The sequence below is a fragment of the Equus asinus genome, chromosome 25, assembly GCF_041296235.1.
Source record: "Equus asinus isolate D_3611 breed Donkey chromosome 25, EquAss-T2T_v2, whole genome shotgun sequence".
Lineage (NCBI taxonomy): Eukaryota > Metazoa > Chordata > Mammalia > Perissodactyla > Equidae > Equus > Equus asinus.
This window is the reverse complement of record NC_091814.1, coordinates 51,647,069-51,669,262: the sequence shown is the minus strand read 5'-3', so window position 1 is coordinate 51,669,262 and position 22,194 is coordinate 51,647,069. Positions and strand designations below refer to the sequence as shown.

General features: G+C 42.3%; 2 protein-coding genes across 4 annotated transcripts in view; both read right to left on the bottom strand.

Annotated features, from left to right (window-relative positions):
- F5 (coagulation factor V) overlaps nt 1-1,483 on the bottom strand; it is an 80,331-nt gene extending 78,848 nt beyond the window's left edge. The window contains exon 1 of the mRNA XM_014845145.3: nt 1,167-1,483. Within this exon, the coding sequence (XP_014700631.3) occupies nt 1,167-1,324 (158 nt within the window). The 5' untranslated portion in view covers nt 1,325-1,483. The remainder of the gene's footprint in view (nt 1-1,166) is intronic.
- Nucleotides 1,484-3,282: 1,799 nt separating this feature from the next.
- SELP (selectin P) overlaps nt 3,283-22,194 on the bottom strand; it is a 46,527-nt gene continuing 27,615 nt past the window's right edge. The window contains exons 9-17 of one of the 3 annotated variants that reach the window (XM_014845147.3): nt 20,799-20,981; nt 17,125-17,310; nt 11,301-11,486; nt 10,239-10,448; nt 9,031-9,216; nt 8,075-8,194; nt 5,690-5,720; nt 4,583-4,638; nt 3,283-3,996 (exon numbers count right to left, since the gene is read on the bottom strand). In XM_014845147.3, the coding sequence (XP_014700633.3) occupies nt 4,584-4,638; nt 5,690-5,720; nt 8,075-8,194; nt 9,031-9,216; nt 10,239-10,448; nt 11,301-11,486; nt 17,125-17,310; nt 20,799-20,981 (1,157 nt within the window). In that variant the 3' untranslated portion in view covers nt 3,283-3,996; nt 4,583. The remainder of the gene's footprint in view (nt 3,997-4,582; nt 4,639-5,689; nt 5,721-8,074; nt 8,195-9,030; nt 9,217-10,238; nt 10,449-11,300; nt 11,487-17,124; nt 17,311-20,798; nt 20,982-22,194) is intronic. The other 2 variants (XM_070498006.1, XM_014845148.3) reach the window with 2 other exon arrangements.

Here is a 22,194-nt window from a genome sequence, read left to right as displayed (position 1 = left end):
GGAAAAACAGCAACCAAGTTAGTGTTCTACCCTTGAGTAGGAAAGATTAATATTGGAAAGACTGCTGTTTTCTTTGAGCTTTTAGTTAATGGCAGTTCTATAAGGGTATGAGTGTGACCTAGATGATCACCTTGAAATGCAATATTTAAAATGATTATTTTTAAAAAGAGGGATTTCTTATGATTACAAGACCAAAAGACTCTTAAAATATTATATTATTTCTTGGCTGACCACTTTGGTTTTGTAATTGTAAAAGAGGAACACATCTTTCACAATCATTTAAACTGTGATGTTAAGTAAAAAATTAAATAAAATTGAGTCACACTAAGAAGTTTACCATTAAAACAAATAAAATTATAACTAACTGGAAATACTGAGTAGATTCTATGATTTGTTTAATTTCTGGGAAGTCTTATTTTTCAACCTTTCAATTAGGAAAAATAGTTTGCAACTCAAAGATAAAGTTTTATTATTTAAACCTCTTCTTAGTTGCATATGCCTTTTAATAGTGACCCTACCAAAATAGACAGAGTAGACCATAGCCCCGGGAATGATTCAGAATGGGAGAAAAATGAAGAGTCACATGGAGCAGGAAAAAGGTGAAAGAACAAAAATGTTGCATTTTTTTGGACTGATGATGTTTTAAAGTCATTTATATGAAAACAACAAAATTACGGCAATTGTTATTAAACAATCTGCTTATAATAAAGTATAAGGGGATATTTTTAGTTTTAGAAGATGAAACTATGTAGAGAATGAAATAAATAATACATAACTAGAAGTTCCACAAAAATACTGGAAAAATCCGAAACAGGAGTTTGCAGGAAGGGCTAATAAGGGGGTTAGTGAGTAGTGCTTTTGAACTAATCAATTTTTAAACCGACAATCAATCATGCTAACAAAATTGTATTAACAACAAACTATTGAAAGCCTCATCTAGCCAATCAAACTGAATATTGTCTATATCCTCAGAATGATAATCTGTATTATTGGAGGTAAAATTAGCATCCACCAAGTTTATTTCAGTCATTATACTCTCCTATTAATTATGTTTACTTACCTTAAGTAAAAAACAAAAACACCATGGAATTGCAAAGGGAACACCCCCTAAAGGAAACAGATTATCCTCCCTAGAGAAGCCCACCCGGACGCCACACCTGCCTCACCTCGGGCCTGTGGGCTCTGGGTGGTAGTTCCAGCTGATGCCCTGAGCAGCCACGTAGAACTGCCTTAGCCGCGCTGCTTCGGCCCCTGGGCTCCCCCAGCCTGCAGAGCTGGTGCCCAGAACCACCAGGACCCAGAGGCGCGCGCAGCCTGGGAACATGGTTCCGCTCTTGCTCCTGCCCGCCGCCGCCACCCCAGGACCCGGGCAGCCGCCTCAGCCACACGTTGTGCTCGCGCCGCCGGCGAGTCTGCTGTCCCTGCTGCAGAGCCCCGGAGGCTGCGCGTGGCAGCGTCCTCCTTCCCTTCGGCTCCCCCAGTCGCTGCAGTGGCAGCAGCAGCCTCGGGCTGTCCCCACCTCCTGGGGCCTTTCCAGGCAGGGGTTGGCTAGGTCACAGCCCCAAGTGACCAGAGGTATTAGGGAGAGCAGCCAGATAAGTGACTGTTTTATTACAGGCGAAGAAAGGGCAGAGATCAGAGGCTCTAGCAGGCGGGACAATGCCCAGGGATTCAGGAGCCAAGGGCGTGTTTTCCTGCATTTCTGCCCTTGGAACGCAGGTAGCTGCTCACCACCCACCGTAAAACCTGCCTGCAGCGAAGTTCACACTTGCTAGACCCTCTGCAATTCCCAGTGCAGTGGGACCCAGTACCCTCCCAGCTCACTCTGCTTCCAATCTCAGGAAAGGGTACTATGCCCTGTTATTGGGCACAGAAGTATTGTATTTTCAGGTGGTGAAGAAGCAAGGGGATGAGCACATGAACCAGGCGGCTGGCCTGGACCACTTTACTGACTTCTACCTCTGCACGGCTCTGTCTTGATAAGGGCCTGTGGTCAGCTAAGGCAGCAGCAGAGCAGAGGGCTTGAAGAGCTTGGCTGAAAGGATCAGTACACCAGATTCCAATCCCACCTACTAGCTGTATTATCTTGGATAAATTACTCAACCTCTCTGGAGCTCAGTTTTGACATCTGCAAAATAGGGATGACAATAATAGTTTTCCTTGATAGGGTTGTTGGGAGAATGAAAGGATACTCTCAAGTGTGTAATTCCTAGCAGGTGGAAAGCACATAGCACATGTTTATTACAATGACTGCATTTTTCCTGCCTCCAGGGCCCCTTGTATTTCTCAGAGGATCTGGCTGTTTCACACTCCTTAAGATCTTATTTTGCTGTTGATAGAGAATCTGAGAATTATCTTGTTTGAAGCATCATGATGACTTGTCCTGGGTTCCCTGAAACTGCATGCCTACAAGCTTCTGTCTTGTAATTCGTGGGAATAAATTCACAATTTTCTGTCTTTGCTCCTTTGTTGATATTATTCTATCAACTTAGAATGCTTATTCTCTTTCTCTTTGCTATTCACTCTTTAAAGTCCGACCAGGGTTCCAGGTTTTCCTTGATTCTGGGCTCAAATTGACTTTTCCATTTTATGAACTCCTATAACACTAAAAAAATATGCTCATCTTGATTACCTTCTATCACTTTGTGTGGGTGTCTATTGTCTCCCCAACTAGATTATAAACCATTCAAGAGCAGGAATAATGCCTTACACTTCTGTATCTACAATATCAGTGGTTCCCAAAGCTGGTAAACCATCAGAATTTCTAGGGGAACTTTTTACAAAATGCAGATTCTGACTCAGAAGACAGGGCTGATAACCATTGTCCTATAATACCAAGCCTAGGGACTGGCAGAAAATAAGCAGTCAGAGATGCTATGGCAGTGTATCAGAGAAACTTTTTCAAAGCACTGTGTCCCTAAATCCCAGGGTTACTACCAAAATTCTTGTAACCTTTAGTTAGACTGTTTTGCCATTTCATTTTGCTGTTAACTTACGTGTCATTCAGTCTGCATGATGTGTTCATTGCCTCTCATTTCATGGAGACAAGACAACTTTATTTTTTGCATCAGTTCCAGATAACCGCTTATAACTTTCAACGACCTATTTATTAATACGTGATTAAAAGAACATGCACAACACCTCTGTGCTTCCCTGTAGAACATTCAGGTGATGAGGAGTTTTTCTGCTTCTCTGATTTTCTCTTTGTGGGGGGTAGGATGATATAAATTTGCTGACTGAAGGGTCAAGCTGTAATTGGGACAACCATAATTGTGCATTACATTGATGGCAAACAAAGACTTTATTAAACAAAATATCAAATAGAAGAACATGGCATTTGGGGAGAATCCTTTTAATTACACAAATTACACATTTGAATATTGGTCTTTGAGTCCTTAGGGAGAGAGTGACTGGTAGAGGGAAGGTCTGCGGTGATGTGTGCCTTCGTGTCTTGATTCCTGATCGTCTGCAGCCTCTGGTACCATCCAGAGGCTTCTCTGGAAGGCTTGTAGCAGAGGCCTAACAAGCTTCATAAGCAGCAACCACCGAAGACCCCAGAAGTCCTTGCGGGAATTCCTTCAAGTCAAAGACACTGCCTGCCTTCCAACAAAGTAGAGGCATTTTATTCCCCCCCAGTCTGGTCTTCTGGTGAGTCAGACGCTCCAGTCTCTGGCTAATTGGTATTTCCAGTGACAGCCAGGGCAAAGTCCACAGACCACTGCAGAAACATCCAGTCCTGGCGTCTGAGCCTTATGTTGGAGGAAGAGGAGAGGTGGAACAGGAAAGGATGGTGGGTGGAGAGTTTGGGCTTGTGGTACAATCCTTCTGCTCTGGTTCAGAGCTAATCGAAAGGAAATTCCATGTCTTTTATTCACAAGTATTTACAGAAAACTGCAGCAATTACACTGCAGTTAAAATCAAGTCTAGTAGGAAAGCTGGTACTCAAAAATAGAATCCTGTGGAAGTTGATTGAGGTGACCACTCAAAGGACAGTTTCTGAAAACGAGACAAAAAAATTAAAATAATTATTTTTTCCTTAAAGAAAAAAAGAAAGCTCCCATCATATCTATCTCCTGAGGCTCAACATAATCTCTTTCTAGAATCCAGATGTTCTGCCATCTACACTATTCTTCTTAGGAAACTCAACTATTCACTGAGCTTTTTGGGAGAGAGGAGGTGTCAGATTATTTTTGTTTTCCCAGCAGATCACATAAGAGATTGGCTCCATAAAAGACTGTAAAATTTTTCCAGCAGCCATGACTTCCAGTTATCAAGCCAGGCTACAGTGTCAATACCACCTAGCAGCCATTGATGGGAATGTCATACAACCTGAAATAAGTTATGTCTTACTAGAACATTTCTATCCTAGAGGAAATGGACATCCTTATATGAACTCACATTCTATTGTCACTCCACTGCCATACCTGTCCCTTACTGCCAACACGATTCCCTTCATGGCCTGAAAATTTAATACATGCTTAAAATTTAACCTATAATTGTATAAAGACAAGTGAAGGTTTATATTCTTCCTCTTTCTTTTACTGTTGTATTTCTTTCAAAAATATCTTCATAGGTAACTTACTTTAAGAGCTTGGGTCAAATGCAGCATTTGTGAAAACTCCATATGTTCCTAGGTCGCTAAAAAAAGAAACACAAGGATGATCTGTCACATGATGCTTAATTCTTGACCACAGTCCAGCACAGAGTATTCTCCAGAGACCATGGATTACCACATCCCACCCCTGGAATTCTGCTTTAAAAGGAAGAGAAAAATAAATGCCAAAGTGATGAGATCCCACTTAACAGCTCTGGGTAATTTGCAGTGCATTTTACACCATGTTGTTATTGTTACTACTTTAGGTACTGAATACCCGCTCCGCCCGCTCAGGGGCTGCAGCTTCTTCCTGATGAGAGGAAATCCTTACAGAGTTCCCAGCCTTGATATTTGGTCATCTGGCAATAGTTTTCAGAAAATGGTAGTACTGCCCCCTAGAGGCTTTTAAAATTTTTCGTAATGATCAAGAGTTCTAACCGCATTGAGTGGGTAGGAGCCAGGGGTGCTGGACATCCTGAGAGGCATGGACACCAAGGGATTGTCCTACACCCCACACAACTCTAGAATATCTACTCAATATTCATGCAGGTGAAAAATCTCTGAGCTTGGCACTTAACTGCTTAGATATAAATATTAAATATTTGTTTGCATCTTTAAAAATGCAATTGCCATATGAATTGAGGGAAGATTAGAACCAATTTTACAACTCTTCACCAGAGTCATTTATTATGAAAAACCATGTTGGTGTTGGCACCACCTCTGATGCCGTTTGAGTCGCTAATGCCATATTCTAGCCGTAGGCCTTTATGGCCATTGCCTTCAGATTCCCTCCAAAGGTGAAGCCTCTGCCAGCTCTGCTGATGTTGCATCCCAGGCTTAGCATGTCATTTCTGTTGGAAATCACTTTCTCTTTTATTTCTCCCTTATGTTATAATTAAGGCATTCATTGATTTTTTAAAAACATGTGCAGTTAGGATATATTGTCTATATATTTTACCTCACAATAGTAAAGGGGGCATTGCAAAAGATTTGTTGCAAAAAGGGGGTGTTGTGTGTAATCATTGTGACATATTGTTGTAAATTAAAAAGTCAAACTAGAAAAATGTATTCAATCATAAAACATTTCCATCTTACCTTTGAGCAGTCAAGGGACTTTTCCCATCATCTGAAATAAGCAAGAAGACACAAATGATTGGTTTAAAAGAAAAAAAAAATGAGATGAAGGATAAAGGTCATCATTTCTGTGACAGCAATTATTGGGGAAAGTCGGTGACTCATTTTTCAGATGGCTCATTATAAGGGGTGTATTGGGAACAGTCTGCCCCTGAGACGGAGGACCTGTTTTAGGCTAAAATAAACAGTTGACAATACTTAACTCCAGAGTCCTCTCACCTTCCTCCTCTTCTCTTTCAGTAAAAACTTCCCCTCATGTCTGGTCCCTGACTTCAGCCTCTTGACTATTTTTGGTTGTTGTTGTTGTTGAGATCATCGGTTCTCAAAACCCATTTCTTTGGCACTTGAGGCCCCTATCATGGCATTGTGTGTCACACTCTCCCAGCCATTAGCTGGGCAAGCTGATAGCACAAACAAATCCATAGCAACATAACAGTGGATGTCTTCCCTCCTGGTAACATGCAATCAGGGGCCTCCAGTCTTAATCCAAACAATGGACTCTGATAGTGGAAACTTTAAAACATACCTATCCCATAGGTAGATAAAAGGGGAAAAACATCTTATGGCTAAATAAGTTTAGAAAACATTAGGTCAAATGGCAATGAACAAGTATATTTATTAGAGGGCATTACTGAACTTTCAAGGTGATAATGAACGTGCATTTTGATTCTGCGGGAGAGGGAGACATAGTATGCAGAATTTTCCTGTTATTTCGTCATCAAATCCTAGGAAGTTTGAAATCATATCAGGACAGGTCAAGGGAAAACTCCCCATACCCAGCAAGTGAATTTATTTATTATTAAAGATATTGGAGGATTAATGGCTGCTGGTCTCTCTCCATGGTTCAAAGGGTGTCCTAGATAGGTCTCAAAACTAAAGAAAATGCAGGAATAGTGATTCTTACATAATTCTGGAGATGAGGATCCAGGCCTTAGGAGCCCTTGCCTCTGCCTTCTGGATTTGGCTAAGTGAGCACAAATATTGCGTGGAGGGACTGGTTGTAGTTCTGGTCTTTAGGCAGAGTGCTACTCTTTGTCTATTGTCCTAGTCATCCACTCACAGGAGAGTATATGAAGACACTTTAGAAAAACAGCCTCAATGCAATGGTGGCTTTGTGAATCGAGAAAGCCTAACAGTAGGGAGCAAGGTCTGCCCCTGAGCCGTCAAGAATAGGTGTTGAAACTCCTGAGTTCCATGAGCACTCTGTTAGGGACTTTTAACATAGTCACATTCAGTTACCTGGATTTGAACATTCCTGACCCCTCTGATGCCCCCAGTTACTTTCCCTGAGGAATGATGAAGCAGAACTCCATTAGCTTATAAAAAAAGTTTTCCAAACTTATAGACAGGCTAAGTGTCTGGGGCAGATAGAAAGAGGATGTTTTAACCCTTAAAGGATGGTTCCCTTCTTTTATTCCTAGACCAGAGTTCTTTTTGGATGAACGGTTTGATAAATACAGTTTCCCTCATAGAGGGTCTTCCTTTTTGGTCATTTCCCTGCTTAAATCCTGCATTAGTGCCACAAGTTTTCATAGGAACGTGTGTATCTCTTAGCTTATCATACCAAGTCATTAACAAAGCAGCAGCTCCTTACACCTCTAGCTTCGTTTTTCATTTCCTTCACAAGCCTTTCTTGGTTTAGATGCACTAAGATGCTCAGCATAGCACTTTCCCAGCTGTTTCACCCTTTCAGGTCTCTTCACAGGCCATTCTTTCTGCTGGAACTCTATTTCTATTTTTTTGCCTTAGAAAAATCCCTCTTATTCTTCCAAGCTTAAAAGAGACTTTTCTGACCTGTCAGTCTGGTTGGGGCACCTCTATTTTTTGTCCCAGTAACACTTGGGTTGTATTTTTGTCCTAAAACACTTACTACACTTCACTATTAGCACTGACTTCACCTATCTATCTCGCCCACTGGATTATACATTCTTTAATATCGGGGACCATCATGCTGGGTCCTACCTAACACCCGTTCATCAGTAAATGACTGTTGCAAGAAAGAATGAGTGAAGGAGGGAAGCAAGACATTTTTCCAATTGGTTTTGGTGACACTAAGGTTACCTAGACCAGAGGCCCCCAAATGCCAGTGTGCAAACTGGCCTCATCGGAATTTTGGGGAGAGGCTTTCGAAAAATTTAGATTTCCAGGCCCATCTCCAGATCTCCCTATGTGAGGATCTGTATTTTTATAAAGGTAATTCCGACGGGCTGTCAGTTATCAAGATCACTTATCTTGGCCTTGTTTTCTTTTAACGCAAATGTTCTCAAGCATGGAAACTGTGGTTTCACTGCCCCATCTCAAATCACATGAAAGAAGAAAATAAAGAGAACGCTCTTTCCTATTTACCTTTTTGTTTCAAACGCTTTCTTAGCAGAACCAGGAGTGTCCCACCCATCACCAAACCTATTGCAGAAGCCACTGCTCCACCCATGTAAGTCAGGGCTTCCTGGATTGTCAGCGGCCCTGCTGCAAAACAAACACACATATGCAAGACATGAGAAGTGTATTGTACAGAAGACCCTCATTCTCCCAGAAGGGGCCAAGAGCTCTAAGATGTGCGATCAAGTAGGATCATAAAAGGTCCTGGTGGTGCTCACAACACGGCGTGCGAGATCTGGAATCCATAAAACCACTGCAGCAGACTGGGAAGCAGGGCCTGAGTTTTTATTCCAATGCTTAAATATCAAATGCAATTTCCAAGGAGTCAGGGTAAGGGCCCAATAAAAGGAATTAAACAATTAAATGGTAAACACGAGAAATGGAAGTTTGGGTAAATAATATAAACTGTGGGTAATTTTCTTGGGGGGGCAATCAAAGATTCAGTTATGTATCAAAAAGTAGTTATGACAAGCTGCTAGAGAAAAAAATAAAAATGGGAGGGGGATGAAATAAACCTTACAAACAGATGGAACTTAAGGAAGACTTATGGTATTTTTGGAGGTGAATGTAAACAAAGGTCTTCTGAGATAACAAATTCGGAATCCAAGTGAAAGAATCTCCAGTTTGAAGTATTTTGAAACTTCGATGTGTATTACGTGCAGTTCATAAAGAATTGAAAGGATTCATTTCACAAATCTGAGCTCTGAAAAAGGAGTGGTGAGTCTACACAGAGTCGCTGAGTTTAATTCCCGCTGCTCTATACAAGGCAAGGAGACTGCTTGATTCATTGTGAAACATCTACTAAATGCAGGGGAAACCCAGTGATGGAAAGTGAGACCACTGCTAGTAATCTACAGAGAAGAAACTCTGGTTTTATTATTTTCCGTATCAAAGTGACTTCCTCATCCATGTGAAAAATATACCTTGGCAGGTTGGCATGGTAGCTGACCACTGGCCACTCTCTTGGCATGCTGTACTTGCTGAGCCATTGAGTAACTGACCATCTGGACAATGGAAGCTGCAAGTTGATTCATAGCTGAAATTTCCCCAGGGGTTGGAGCAGTTCATCACTACTGGCTCAATAGCGTGCAGCTTAGAGCATTTGACAGCTGCAGAAAAAAAGAATGCAGGAAAAACAGGCATAGAGAATGAAGGTAAAAGAAATTCTGGTTTCATTTGTAACCTGGTTAGCATTGCCAGTAGATGAGGTAGAGTATAATAGATCAGAAAGGAGACGAGCCACTTCTGACACTCGTACTAGCTCTTCCCACATCACACATACTAAGATATGCACTCAGAGAATGATAGAAAAGAACTAGGATGGGCACATAACAGCATTCAATAAATACCTGCTAATGGATTGCTCAATCTTACCCAGAAAAATGCTACTTACAAAATCTTGCTTCTCAAAAATATCATTTTGAATGTTATTACCACCATTGGCAATTACCTGGCACATCAGCATGTGTTTATTAAAATACATAATAACTGCTCAACATAGTTGGCCTCTGAAAGTAGGAAAGAAGTTAGAGACTGCCACCCTCTTTAAGCTATTTTTCAGAGGACTTCAGGTTATTCTCCCTACTTTGTGGATAGGAAACTAAAGCTCAAGAGATTACATATAACTCAAGCATTATTGAGCAATAGTGACATTTACAAAGCACTGTGCTATGCTTCAAGGGGAATATAGAGATGGAAGAGACGTAGTGCTTTATGTATAAGAAGATGGCTCTTCAAGAGGTATCAGCCATGGCTTATCTTTTTATTTAGGTTCCAATTATGAAAATATCAATGTTTAAACTGTCACGTAATCAATAGAATTGCAACTTGTATTTCACAATTCATAGAGGTGGTTTCACGTTTAGCTTATTTATTGTTCTAACACATTTTGGTCATTTACAAATGTTTCCTCCTTTAGGTCTTTGAGTGCCAAGGCATTAGCTTGTGACAGGGGACAAGTGATATGCCTGCCGCACATTATGTCTAGTTGGGATTGCTGTGAATTTCATGGAGAAGTTGCCACTTGAAGTGGTTGTGGGGTTTAGATGGGATTTCAACAGGTAGGTCCAATGACTGGCTTGAGTGCTGGCTGGAAGAGACTATCAGATCTACTTGTTCTTTTTCACATTACCTCTGCACGCTGGAGCTACTGCTGTCCATTGTCCTGAAGGTCTGCATCTGACAGCACTGTCTCCTGTGAGCGTGAATCCAGCTTTGCATCCAAAGTAACAAGTGGTATTCAAACCAAAGGTTCCCAGATGGTGCCTACAGGACATTGTTCCCTGCTCTGGAGTGATGAGAGCTGGGCATCGCACCTCTGGAGTAGGAACTGATTTCTCACCTGTCGTGAGAAAATGTTTCAATTTAGAGAGCTCCCAATTAAAAGGAGCAGAACAGAATTAAGATTAGCACGGCATAACTGCCGTCTGCTCCTTTCATACTAAGGGTAACTCTAGCAATAGCTCCTTAAGGAAGTTAAGGAAAACTATTTATCTCAGGTGTGGAAAACCAGATGAGAAAAATTATTTAAAAGGGTCATTGGAGAGATGATTCTTCTGGCCAGAAGAAGAAACTGGGGGCTCAATGTTACTGATATTAAGAAAAAAACAAACGGGATCAACAAAACAAAAAACCTTGAGGAGTTGGTGCAGAAATATAAGAAATTCAGGAGAAAGTGAAATACGCATAGGCCAATTGCCTGTCCATTGCTGCTTTATTGGGAGATAGGATTGTCCTCTGGCCAAAGGTCAGCATGAAATGTAGGCATGAATGATGCCACTGGCTTTGTCACCAAATTGCCATGTGGCAGAAAGATGATGGTTGACATCTCTGCACCTCTGTTCCTTGTACTCCTCCTGGCAATGAGACAATGGAGGCCATTCAAGAAACTCAATAAAGCTCTTTGAGAAAAAGGATCCAAAATTATGAAAGAAAGTTTCTGCTTAAGAATCAATATATCTTTTATTCACAAATATTTTTAGAAATCCTTTCAGTCCTTATAATTTTTTAATCCAAAGGCTGTGTTTCCTAGACTTCAAGAAATAACCCATTTCTTAACAAGAAGTAGAGCTTTCACAATAATAATAGTATAATGCGTACTTGTCACCTAGTAGGAACTTATATAAGTGTCTGTTATTTTTGTTGAAGAAATTTCTAGAAGAAGAGCTATCTCAGTGAGTGTATACTATTTTACCTTCGCAGGTTGGTGGAAGTGCTGTCCATCTTCCAGAAGCTGTGCATTCAACATTGTTGGGCCCTTCCAGCCTGAAGCCCTTGTTACAGGAGAAATGGCAGGTGGAGCCAACATTGAATTCTCCATGAGTGTCAGAACAATCCAAGATTCCCCACTCTGGGGCAAATAATTCTGGGCACTTGATGGCTAGAGGATCAAATCAAGAATTTCACAATCTTCAAGTTTATTCAGAAGCTGTGTTCTGGATCAAATTAATTCATTCACGTATTCAACAAATATTTATTGAGCACCTACTATGTCAGGTGTTTTGCTAGGCAGCAGGCATTCCACAACAACTATGGCAGGTCCTTTACTACAGAGGGTAGGGGAGGGATGGTGGGCTTGCAGAGAGGAGTATAGGTAGAAGTCACAGAAATGAAGAAATCAAGTAGTAGAGCAGTCATGCCCAAGAACTCACGATTTCATCCTCTTCTCTCTACACCTTCTTCTTCAGAGACTTCATTGCCTCCCCTGGCTCTCACTGTCCTATCCATATGGGTGCAGTCCAGGACTTCACTTCTGCCCTTCCTCCTGCTGGAAACTACTTCCTCTTAGATATCCTGCTGTATCCTCAAATTCAACACATCTAAAACTGCAATAATCATCTTCTGTCCTAAACTATTTCCTCCATTTGGATCCCCAAGCTGTCCTTTTTATACCACAGTTCCACAGCACAGGAAAGCTCAAAACCTCCTGGTCAAGCCAGATTAGTCCCTGGGCATTTCCTGAACTGATTGTCCTGGTTCTTGGCTCCCACGGCCATGAATTTCTATTTTTTTTTTAAAGATTTTATTTTTTCCTTTTTCTCCCCAAAGCCCCCCAGTACATAGTTGTATATTCTTGGTTGTGGGTCCTTCTAGTTGTAACATGTGGGACACCGCCTCAGTGTGGCTTGATGAGCAGTGCCATGTCCGTGCCCAGGATTCGAACCAACGAAACACTGGGCCACCTGCAGCGGAGCGCACAGGCCCAACCACTCTGCCACGGGGCCAGCCCCCATGAATTTCTATTTTAACTGACTAACATACCACCCATCCGCTAGGATCCAACCGAACACAGCTTCTCCAAAGCCTCTGCTGATCACTGGAGCCTGAAGCCTTCCTCTCTGAATGCATCAGCTTTTTGTTTAAACTCATGCTGTCATATCACATGTCATATTTTTCCTCTTCTACTAGATGGAAAGCTCTGAAGACCCAAGAACCATAAATCTTTGTGTCCCACAGTTCACACTGCAGGATCTCGAGAGGGGGTACTCAACAAGCATTTGTCAAGTAGATGAGTAAATGAATTTTTAATTCACTAACCATTTCCCTGAAAAATTGTTCTTATAAATCATTGCACTTACATATTTCTCTTAGCTTCATGTCTGTCTCTCCATTAAATTTTCTGACGTAAAACTATTATTAATCAACAAATATTGGGTTATTGACAAACTGAGTGACTATTCTTTCTCTAAATTCAAGGCCATCTGAAAGTAATGTCTTGGTCAGGTAAGGCTCATTTTGCTCAGCTATGTTGCGTTTTTAAAAAACTTCTTGAAATCCTACGTAATGCCTCATGGACGAGTTATGTATTGGCTTTTACACACTGGCCCACATTTTTTCAGTGACAGGCTATTCACCAAAGGATTGTGGATCCTTATTGCATGAATCCATTCAAACAGCCAAAGTAACATACTGAATTTTAGTTTAGTACTCTCAAATTTTCGAGTAATGAATAAATCCGTGTCTGGAAGATCAATTCCATTTATCAAACATTTATTAAATATATCTATTGGTATAAGTCATAGAGATTATGTAATCTGTGAACATTTTCACTAGAATAACTTTTTCATATCTCCCAGGACTTTGTATTTAAGCCCCCAAAAATGCATAATGTCAACTGCATGAGAGCAGGGACCTTGTCAGCTCTTCAGCACTGTATCTCAGGGAATAGGGTCTGGCACATAGTAGGGGTTCTAAAAATATTTGTCAAGTGAGCAAATAAGTTAGTGAGCACAGTTTAATTTGGATGCATTCTAACAAGTGTTTTTACCTGGTCTGAAAAGAAACAAGAGGAGTTACTATTTTAAAAAATGGATTCAAGGGGCTGGCCTGATGGTGCAGCGGTTAAGTTTGCACGTTCTGCTTCGGCATCCTGGGGTTCACCGATTCAGATCCTGGGTGCAGACCTATGCCCTGCTTGTCAAGCCATGCTGTGGCAGGCATCCCACGTATAAAGTAGAGGAAGATGGGCACAGATGTTAGCTGAGGGTCAGTCTTCCTCAGCAAAAAAGAGGAGGATTGGCGGCAGATGTTAGCTCAGGGCTAATCTTAAAAAAAAAAAAAAAAAAAAGGATTCAAGTGACCCCTAACATACAAGGAGAATTACTACAGCATTAGGTCCACCTGGGAGATGTGGCCTTGGTCCCAATTTTGTCAGTCTTACTCTGTCAAGATTATAGATAGAGCCTTTTGTATCCACAGAAGCCTCTGAACCATCATATGTAAAAATTGACCTTGTCCAATCAAAGGCCTCTAAATAACTTTAAGGAGTTGCCTTTGAATCCTGTAAGGAAGCATGTCTTCCTGTCTGAGGGGCAGCCTTGATGAGGCACACAGAGGCCTACTCCCGATCTGGCACGTGGTAGGCTCTCAGCAAACATGGGCTGAATTAAATTTGTGGAGTTACCAAGGAAGCTGTTGGAGTGGAGGGGCCTAGTGCAGATGTAGATGAAGAGATTTTTACCAAAGAGCGGCCTCTGTGGCCTCCTTTAAAAAGGAGTCATATCCATGAGCCTACCATAAAACCTTACCTAAGACTGGGTAATTGCAAGAAGGACAGAAGACAGATAAGCATTGCTTTTATCACAGGCTTAATGCTCTGTTTTCGTGGACTTCCAAGGCAGTGCTGTCTTCACTGATTTTTTTGTAATCCATGAAGTAAGTCATGATTACATGTGAATTCATGGATTATTAGGTTCACTGGCACTCTATCATCAACTTACAACATACTGGTTTATGTTATTTCAAATAGATTTAGTAAATTCTTCTCTGTTTCTTTGTATCATGTATTTTTACTTGAGTTGGATATAGTTCTGTCAAGAATTTTTTTAGAAACAGTATAAATAAATTTAACTGACTTGGTTGTTCCCAACTCAAACTTTAAACATAAAGACTAGGAACCCCCGTGGAGTCAGAGAAATGTTGGAGGAGCGGAGACAAAAAAATAGAGGCGTGAGCCAGATCAGAGCTTAGAGGGCACCAACTTGCTCTGTTTCAGGCCTTGTGAGCAGGAACAGGACAGGAGAGCAGAGCCAGCACAGAGACACAGAACCAGGACCCTCCCCACCCCACCACGGTGAGGCTGGTCATTAGGACTCGGGTCCAGCAGCAAGCCTGGTCTCCAGAGGGCCAATGACAACGTGATTGAGACAGCAGCAGCCTGCGTCAGGATAGCAGCCCAGCATGGGGACATGAGGGACACAGCAACGAGATACAAGCAATTCAGTGCCGCTTAGGTTCAGGGAAAGGAGAGCCCAAGTCCAGAGGACCAGGGCCTGGTGCTCTAACTAAAAAGGAAATACCTCAAAAAATGAACTCTCCCATTGCACTCTGAAGCGGGAGACTGAGCTCTCCATCTGCCACCCGGTCCCTGCCGACGTGGTGGCCCCGCGCCCCTCTGATAGAGCTTCGGACTCTGCCAAACACTACACAAAACTCAGGGTTCTGGTTTAACCCTCTTGCTGAAGAGTTAAAAATTCATGGACTCAGGCATATGGGAAAGAAGAGGAACTATTTGCCTAAATCTAGGGAATAAATTTGGAGAATGAGGTAGAAACACAGGTACAAAGCCCAGAGCTCAAGATGAGGCTCAGACAAGGTTGACGATTCTGAGGCCCGCAGTTCGCTAAAGGGGCTGCCCCGTGGTTGGGGTTGGTTCTAGATGCTGGGGGGTTGGGCCCGCATGGTGGGGGGGTAAACGCCTCCTCTCATGGAGGAAAGGGAGCTGGCAAGAAAAGAGGGGCTTCAGAGATTACAGATTTAACAACGATGTTGGTTCCACACATGATTTAAAACTTTAGTAAGACCATTCTTAGGGATTTTTTAATTCTTTAGCCTTAAAACACATTGTGGGAAAACAGAGCTCGTGATAAAGGTCATGGGAAGAACGAATGAGTGGGTGGAAAATAAGTGATGAAGCACAAGCCCTAATGCTATCACCATCAGTGTTCTAGATCCCTTGCGTGGCTTGTACTGTATCTTTCCGACAGCAGATGGCAGCATTTTATGTTCTTTAACCTAGAAAATTCTTGACCAGGGAAGAGACCTCAAAGATGATCTTGTCCACTCCTCCTCTTTTGGAATCGAGAAAACTGAAGCCCAAGGGTGTGACATGACCTTCTAGATGGCACATGACTTCGGGGAAGGGCAATACAGGTCTTTGGCTATTAATCCAGTGCTCATTCCACAAAAAGGAATAAATAAGATTTTAGTTTTTTTCATATAAACTAACAGATTTCTGTCAACATATTCTCTCATCTGATCACCAGGCACTGTCATTTCTGAAGTTTATTTCAGCAGTTACAGCTGCAAGCTGGGCGGTGGAAAAGCGTGAATTGACTGCTGGCTGACTCGGGATTTAGAAACCCGCCACTGGGAGGCAGTGTGGTGTAGTGGTTAAACACATTAGCCCTATAATCAGGCTAGACCTGGATTTGAATCCTACCTCCACACTTCCTAGCTATTCAACCTTTACCAGCTATTTATCCTCTCCAAGCCTCTGTTTCTCCATCTTTAAAACAGGGATAATAATAATCATGTTAAAGATTGCTGTGTGGACTGAATGTGATAATGCCTATGAAATAGCTGGTACTTATTACACAAGCAATCAATATTAGCTATTATTACTGGTCTCATTGTTACTGAGTACACTAAGCAGTAAATTTGATCAATGTGTCTTTTGAAAGTAAACATGCGCTATGAATTAATTAATCTGGTAAACTTCCATTTTAGAGCATACTATATGCTGGTACTGTGTCAGCCGGATGTTTTGGGGAATCAAAGACAGGTGAGAGCTGGCCCCTACTTGCAGGATCCACTAGTTCGCCATCAACAGGGCTTGTGCTTGAGTAAATTTAACCAGTAAATGATAAGCTTCAATTCAACAGATATTTGTCACACACCCACTTTTACTCTGTCTAGTTGCTGTAAGGGATACAAAGATGAAGGAGCTCCTCAGGGAGCTCATAATCCACAAAGATGTGGAGGGAGGAGAGAAGGACCCAAATAGTTAGACTGGGAGATCCTCGAGGGGCTGTGATGAAATCACAAAAGCTCAGGGTCTGGGGCTTAGTAGTGCTCAATGAAGGTCAATATAGAAATGAGTGAATGAAGAGTGTAGTAGAAAAATGCTTTATAAAGAAGTAAAAGTCCCAGTGACATTGCTGAGCTTCATCACTTACTAACAGCGTGAATTTCGACGAGTTACTTCATCTCCCTGAGCCTCTGTCCCCCTGCTCTAAGAAGGAGAAGATACCGCCTTTCCTCATTATTTCAGCATTGTGGTGGACATCGAATGCCATGGTGACACAAAAACACTCTATAAAACTGTGAAATTTTAACTAAAGTTACTTTTATAAGAATATTCACAGAGAGAGAGAGAAAAGCTTTTGGTCCCTATTACCATGCTTTGTGGAGAGTATGTTTCTTTTAGCTTAAGAACAGCTTTACGTGAATCCCTGGCGATTCTTCATGCTGTAGTGTTACCTGAGAAGCCAAGAGAAAGGACAGACAGGGCATCCTACCTTCACACATCGGTGGGGAACCTGTCCAGTGTCCAGATGGAGTGCAATCCAATCTTTCCGGTCCAGATAAAGAGAATCCCTCATCACAGGTGAATTGGCATGTGGACTTATAACTGGAATCTCCAAGAGGTCGGACACAGGTCATTGTTCCATTCCGAGGGCTTGGCAGAGGTGTGCAGGTAATGGCTGCCAGGGGCATGGCAGAGGGGGAGAGAAGAGACTGTTTTAGAACACAGCAACCTGAAATCAGCATGTGTGTGTGTGCGCGTGTGCATACGTGTGTGTGTGTGTGTGTCGGGGGAGCGTGGTCCCCAAGGGCAGCATTTGGTTAGAAAAGATCGAATTTCATGGTGCTCTATCACGGGTTAGAGGTCATGGACGTGTAAACTAGAAGCAGCGCACGGTTGATTGGCGTCCTGAAACGCTCCCCACAAAGGGCCATAGATGTGGTTTTAAAGGGAGCTGGTGCTTTGTTAGGGAAGAGCGTGATGCAGCTCATTTCAGCTGCCCATGAACACGAATAGGAGTGGCTGCTTCCTTGACACCTTCTTCAGAAACAGACCTGATGACCTTGCCAGAAAACAATGACAAATGATTGGAAATAGAAAAACGGAGTAAAATACTTTCTCTCCCTCCAAAAATTTCCTTTCCCCAACCAAGTGGTGGAAAGAATCTGGTCCAAATCCTGGCTCTGTTACTCATTGGAATGTATCTCTGGACGATAAGCTTTCTGAACCTCAGTTGCTGCATCTATGAAATGGGAAAAATAATAATCCTTGCCTTGCAGGGATCCTCAAAAATAGTACAAAATAATAAGTTAAATAAATCATATATAAAAATTACATCTAAAAATATATTTCAGAAGTCATGGACACAAAGTAGGCACATAATGTCATTAGCCATCTGCAAATTCTCTTCCTACCAGTCTCATCCTCCAGTGGCCAGCCCCAAATGACTCTGCTGTTCACTTACAAAAAAAGTGAATGCCTCTTTGAGATCTTAAACATGTAGAGTTTGAGGGGCTAGGGGACTTGTTTGGGTTGGATATCATGCTCTGTGACTTTTGGCAAGTCATTTAACTTCTCTGAACTTTGATATGTTCACCTTTAAAATGTGGAGAACAGCATTACTTAGCTCCCAGGAGTTTTACAAGGATCAAAAGTGAAAACACTCTGTATGCAGATGTTAATAACTGTCAAAGTGTTCCTCTGCCAATTAATGAAACAATAAAGCCTGGAATAAACATGCTGGCATTAAAAACTGAAGTCTGACAGAATGCACGGTTTAGGGTGTTTGGCCTGATTGACCAGCGTACGGCTTTAGACCAGAGACCGCGGCAGTATGGCTGAATCTGGGGCCACTCTTCAGCCACTGACTTGAACTGCTTGAGGTTTCGAGAGCATTTTCTATACTGTTCACTTCCTTTTATCCCTTCCCCTCTCTAGCTACCTTCCTCCCAATCTGATAAAGTTGTCCAATGACCTAATTATTTTCTGCCCCATGAAAACTCCTTCTGAATTCAGTGTGTGTGTGTGTGTGTGTGTGTGTGTGTGTGTGTGTGTGTGTGTGGTGGGGGAGAGGAGAGGAGACAAGTGGAGAAGCCTATAAACTGGAAGGACACGTTGGGAGGGTCTTGATGCCATGGCGTCCATTCCCAGCTCTTTTGTGCCTTGCCTTCAGAGAGCCAGGTGGGCGTACAGGGGTGGGGGAGCAGTGAGAAGGGAAATCGTCTGATAACACTTTTTCAGAAGTATTACAACAGCTAGTGGATTGCACGCCTCGTGCCTTCCTGCCCAGCCCACGTGTGGGTATTTCACTTGATTCTCACCCAGCAGCAAGAGGAGAAAGTTCAGTCAGAGTAAACAACTAAAAGCAGAAGGGAACTGGAAGGTCACAGGAAGCCTTGTGAGTGTCACCCTCCTTGCTGTGAAACACCCAAGGGCAGGACAGTTCACGGCAACGAACTGTAATCCGTGCCCTGCACAGCCCAGGATCGTCCAGAAGAGTCCTGATCACTGTGATGCCTTCCTCAGGGACTCCTAGCTCTTCCCCAAAGCTGTGTGCACTTTGTCATCTCCCCAGCTTCAGTGAGCCAGGAGGACTGCTGAGGGGGCAAGGTCACAAGTGTCACCCTGGTCTCTCCAGACCCAGCTCAGAAAGTGTACCCAACCCCAGCTCCAGGAGCTTGCCATACTCTCTGGTGGCTGGGGCTGAAGGACATCCAATTCTGCTGAGTTCATTCATTCATTCATTTATTGTTGACATAATTTAACAGGGGTGTGTGTGCTTTTGTGTGACCTGAATAACAAGTGGTTTCCTCTTCATTAAAAACACGCTTCTGCCTGCTTTCACTCAGAGGTTGAAAGTTTGTAAAAAGTGAAAGGCAAAGGCAAAGACTGCAGAATTAACTAGTATTTTACTTCTTTAATTTTATTATTAAAATCATATATGCATCACAGGGGCCGGCCTGGTGGTGCAGCAGTTAAGTTCACACGTTCGGCTTAGGGCCCGGGGTTTGCCGGGTCGGATCCCACATGTGGACCTAGGCACTGCTCATCAAGCCATGCTGTGGCAGCATCCCACATATAAAGTAGAGGAAGATGGGCATGGAGGTTAGCTCAGGGCCAGTCTTCCTCAGCAAAAAGAGGAGAATTGGCAGCAGATGTTAGCTCAGGGCTAATCTTCCTCAAAAAACAAAAATTGTATATGCATCATAAAAATGCTATTTGTATGGAGGGAAAAGTGGATGGGGGAAAAATATTGGAAGACTTCACAGAAGAATGCTAAGTGCTTATTTTAGGGTGGGGGTATTTAAGAGGATTTTTTGTTGTTGTTTATTTTCTTATTTTTAGGGAGCTTTTATAAATAAAAATCCTGCTTTTTAAAAGCAGTATTTGCCATAAATATAACTAAAGAATTGGATACATTGAGTAGAAAAAGGAATAGGGAGTATAAAAAGCATGCATCTGTCCTTCAATTCCCAAACATGGGGATTATAACCAGTTGTATTTCAAACAATATTGACAGAGCCCACGGGCTTTGTTTTATATCAAGTACCATGCAGACATACATGCTCATGCTGACTATGCATGTCTCTTTTTTCTGAGAATCCTGTAACCTGCTGTTTATAGATCCATTCTTCCTCTTCTCATCACTCTTCACTTTATCCTAAGGATATTTCTCCAATCTTACACACATCTTGGAGGATGTTTGCAGCCGGGCACCTGTAAATTCTGCCCCTCCTACTCCACTCATATACCTATGGATTGCCCCCCATCCCACCATTATACATATTCCATGATTCCTAGGAGGAAAGTGCCGGGTTAGCCCTGCGACAACCATCCTGAAGCTTTCTTTCATTCTGGCCATCTTCCCAGCTACTATTTTGAGCCAAGTGAGAACAGTTCACCTGGTTGATGATAGGATACCCAGGTCCTGGTAAATGTCCTGGGGATGAGTGGGCAGGGGCCATTCCCCATCTCTATGGCCAATATCCTGTCACTAGGCCCTAAAGGCATCTGCATTTGGGATCCCTGGGTTATGAATAAAACTGGTTATTAATTTTCCAGTCCATTTCAAGTTTCTGGCCCCTAGACAGTTACCACCTCTAAAATGCAGCCTTTTAAAATACAGCTTACAACTATTTCCAAAACGCTGGAGAGAATAATTCTTACCTCGGCATTCCGGAAGAGGGGCGCTCCAGTGCCCAGTATCCAAGCACTGCAGCTCGCGCGCCCCCACCAGGAGGAAGCCCTCGTCACAGGTGAGGCTGCAGGTTGACCGGTACCTGAAGGCACCAAAAGGGTGGGAGCAGTTCACGTGGGCCTTGTTTGGAGTTAGATCCTGGCACTGCAAAGCTGAGGGGAGAGGTGGTGAGGAGGTAAGGAATTGAGGGAACAGTAATGCTTGCATGCTCATTGATTTCAACTCCTTTATCCTTTCCAGTGCACAGAACAGGGATTTCTGAATTGGGCATGTTTAACCCGGAAGATGAGAAAAGTGTCATTTAATCACAAGGGCACATGAAGGAGTTTATGAGGATTATGCTGAGCCGTTGTTAAGCATTTTGGCACTATGTAGCAATAATTTTTAAAATATACTTTTGGACCCAAGAATCTATGCTAAGTATGCAGTCGAGATGCATAACAAAAAATCAATTCAGAGATTTTTTTTATCAAGACAATATTTATAAGAGCAAAATATTGAAAACAAACATAAATGCCACTAATCAGAGGCTGAAAATAAATCATGATGGATCCATGAAAGGAATATTAGAAGCCACTAAAAATTATATATTTCATCTTGAAAAGATGTGGGAGGTGTCTCAGTGGATGATGTTAAGTGAAAAAGCAGAATAAAAATTATATATACACCAGGATCTCAATCATCTAAAATAGATGGACGTGTACAGAGAGAATACATGCATTCGACATGTAAGTCTTTTCTCATCTTTAAAATGGGAACAGTAATTGTAACCCCCTCATGGAGCTAAAGTTCTTATCACTGTTATTACTAGTTGTAGCAGCAGCAGCAGTAATAGACAGTAGTAATATCATCAAAGCTACGCATCAGATGCAGACCCTGCCTGTCAGGGGGGAAAATGCTAGGAAGACCTATCAAGGGAGTTATTGAGACCACATCTCTGGATGCTAAAGAGAGCATCCAAGCCTCTTTTAGATGCTTAGAGCTTTACCTCCAGGAGACAAGAATGGCTCCAGTGATCTCTTCGGATCCCTCCCTTTTATGCATGTCAAGGGGCTCTTCGTGTCTGTCTCTCAGGCATCCGCGGCACATCCCATTATCCTCACTAAGCCATGCCATCATGGTGCTTGGTCATCTGTGCCTCCACTGCCTCATTTTTTTTGTTTTTCTTTTTTTTTATTGTGGTAAAATATACATCACATAAAATTTACCATTTACCACTTAACCATTTTTAAGTGTACAGGTGGAAGTTATTAAGTGCATTCAGATTGTCGTGCAACCGTCACCACCATCCACCTCCAGAACATTTTTCATCATCTCAGACTGAAACTCCATATCTGTTAAATGGCAACTACTCATTCCTCCTCC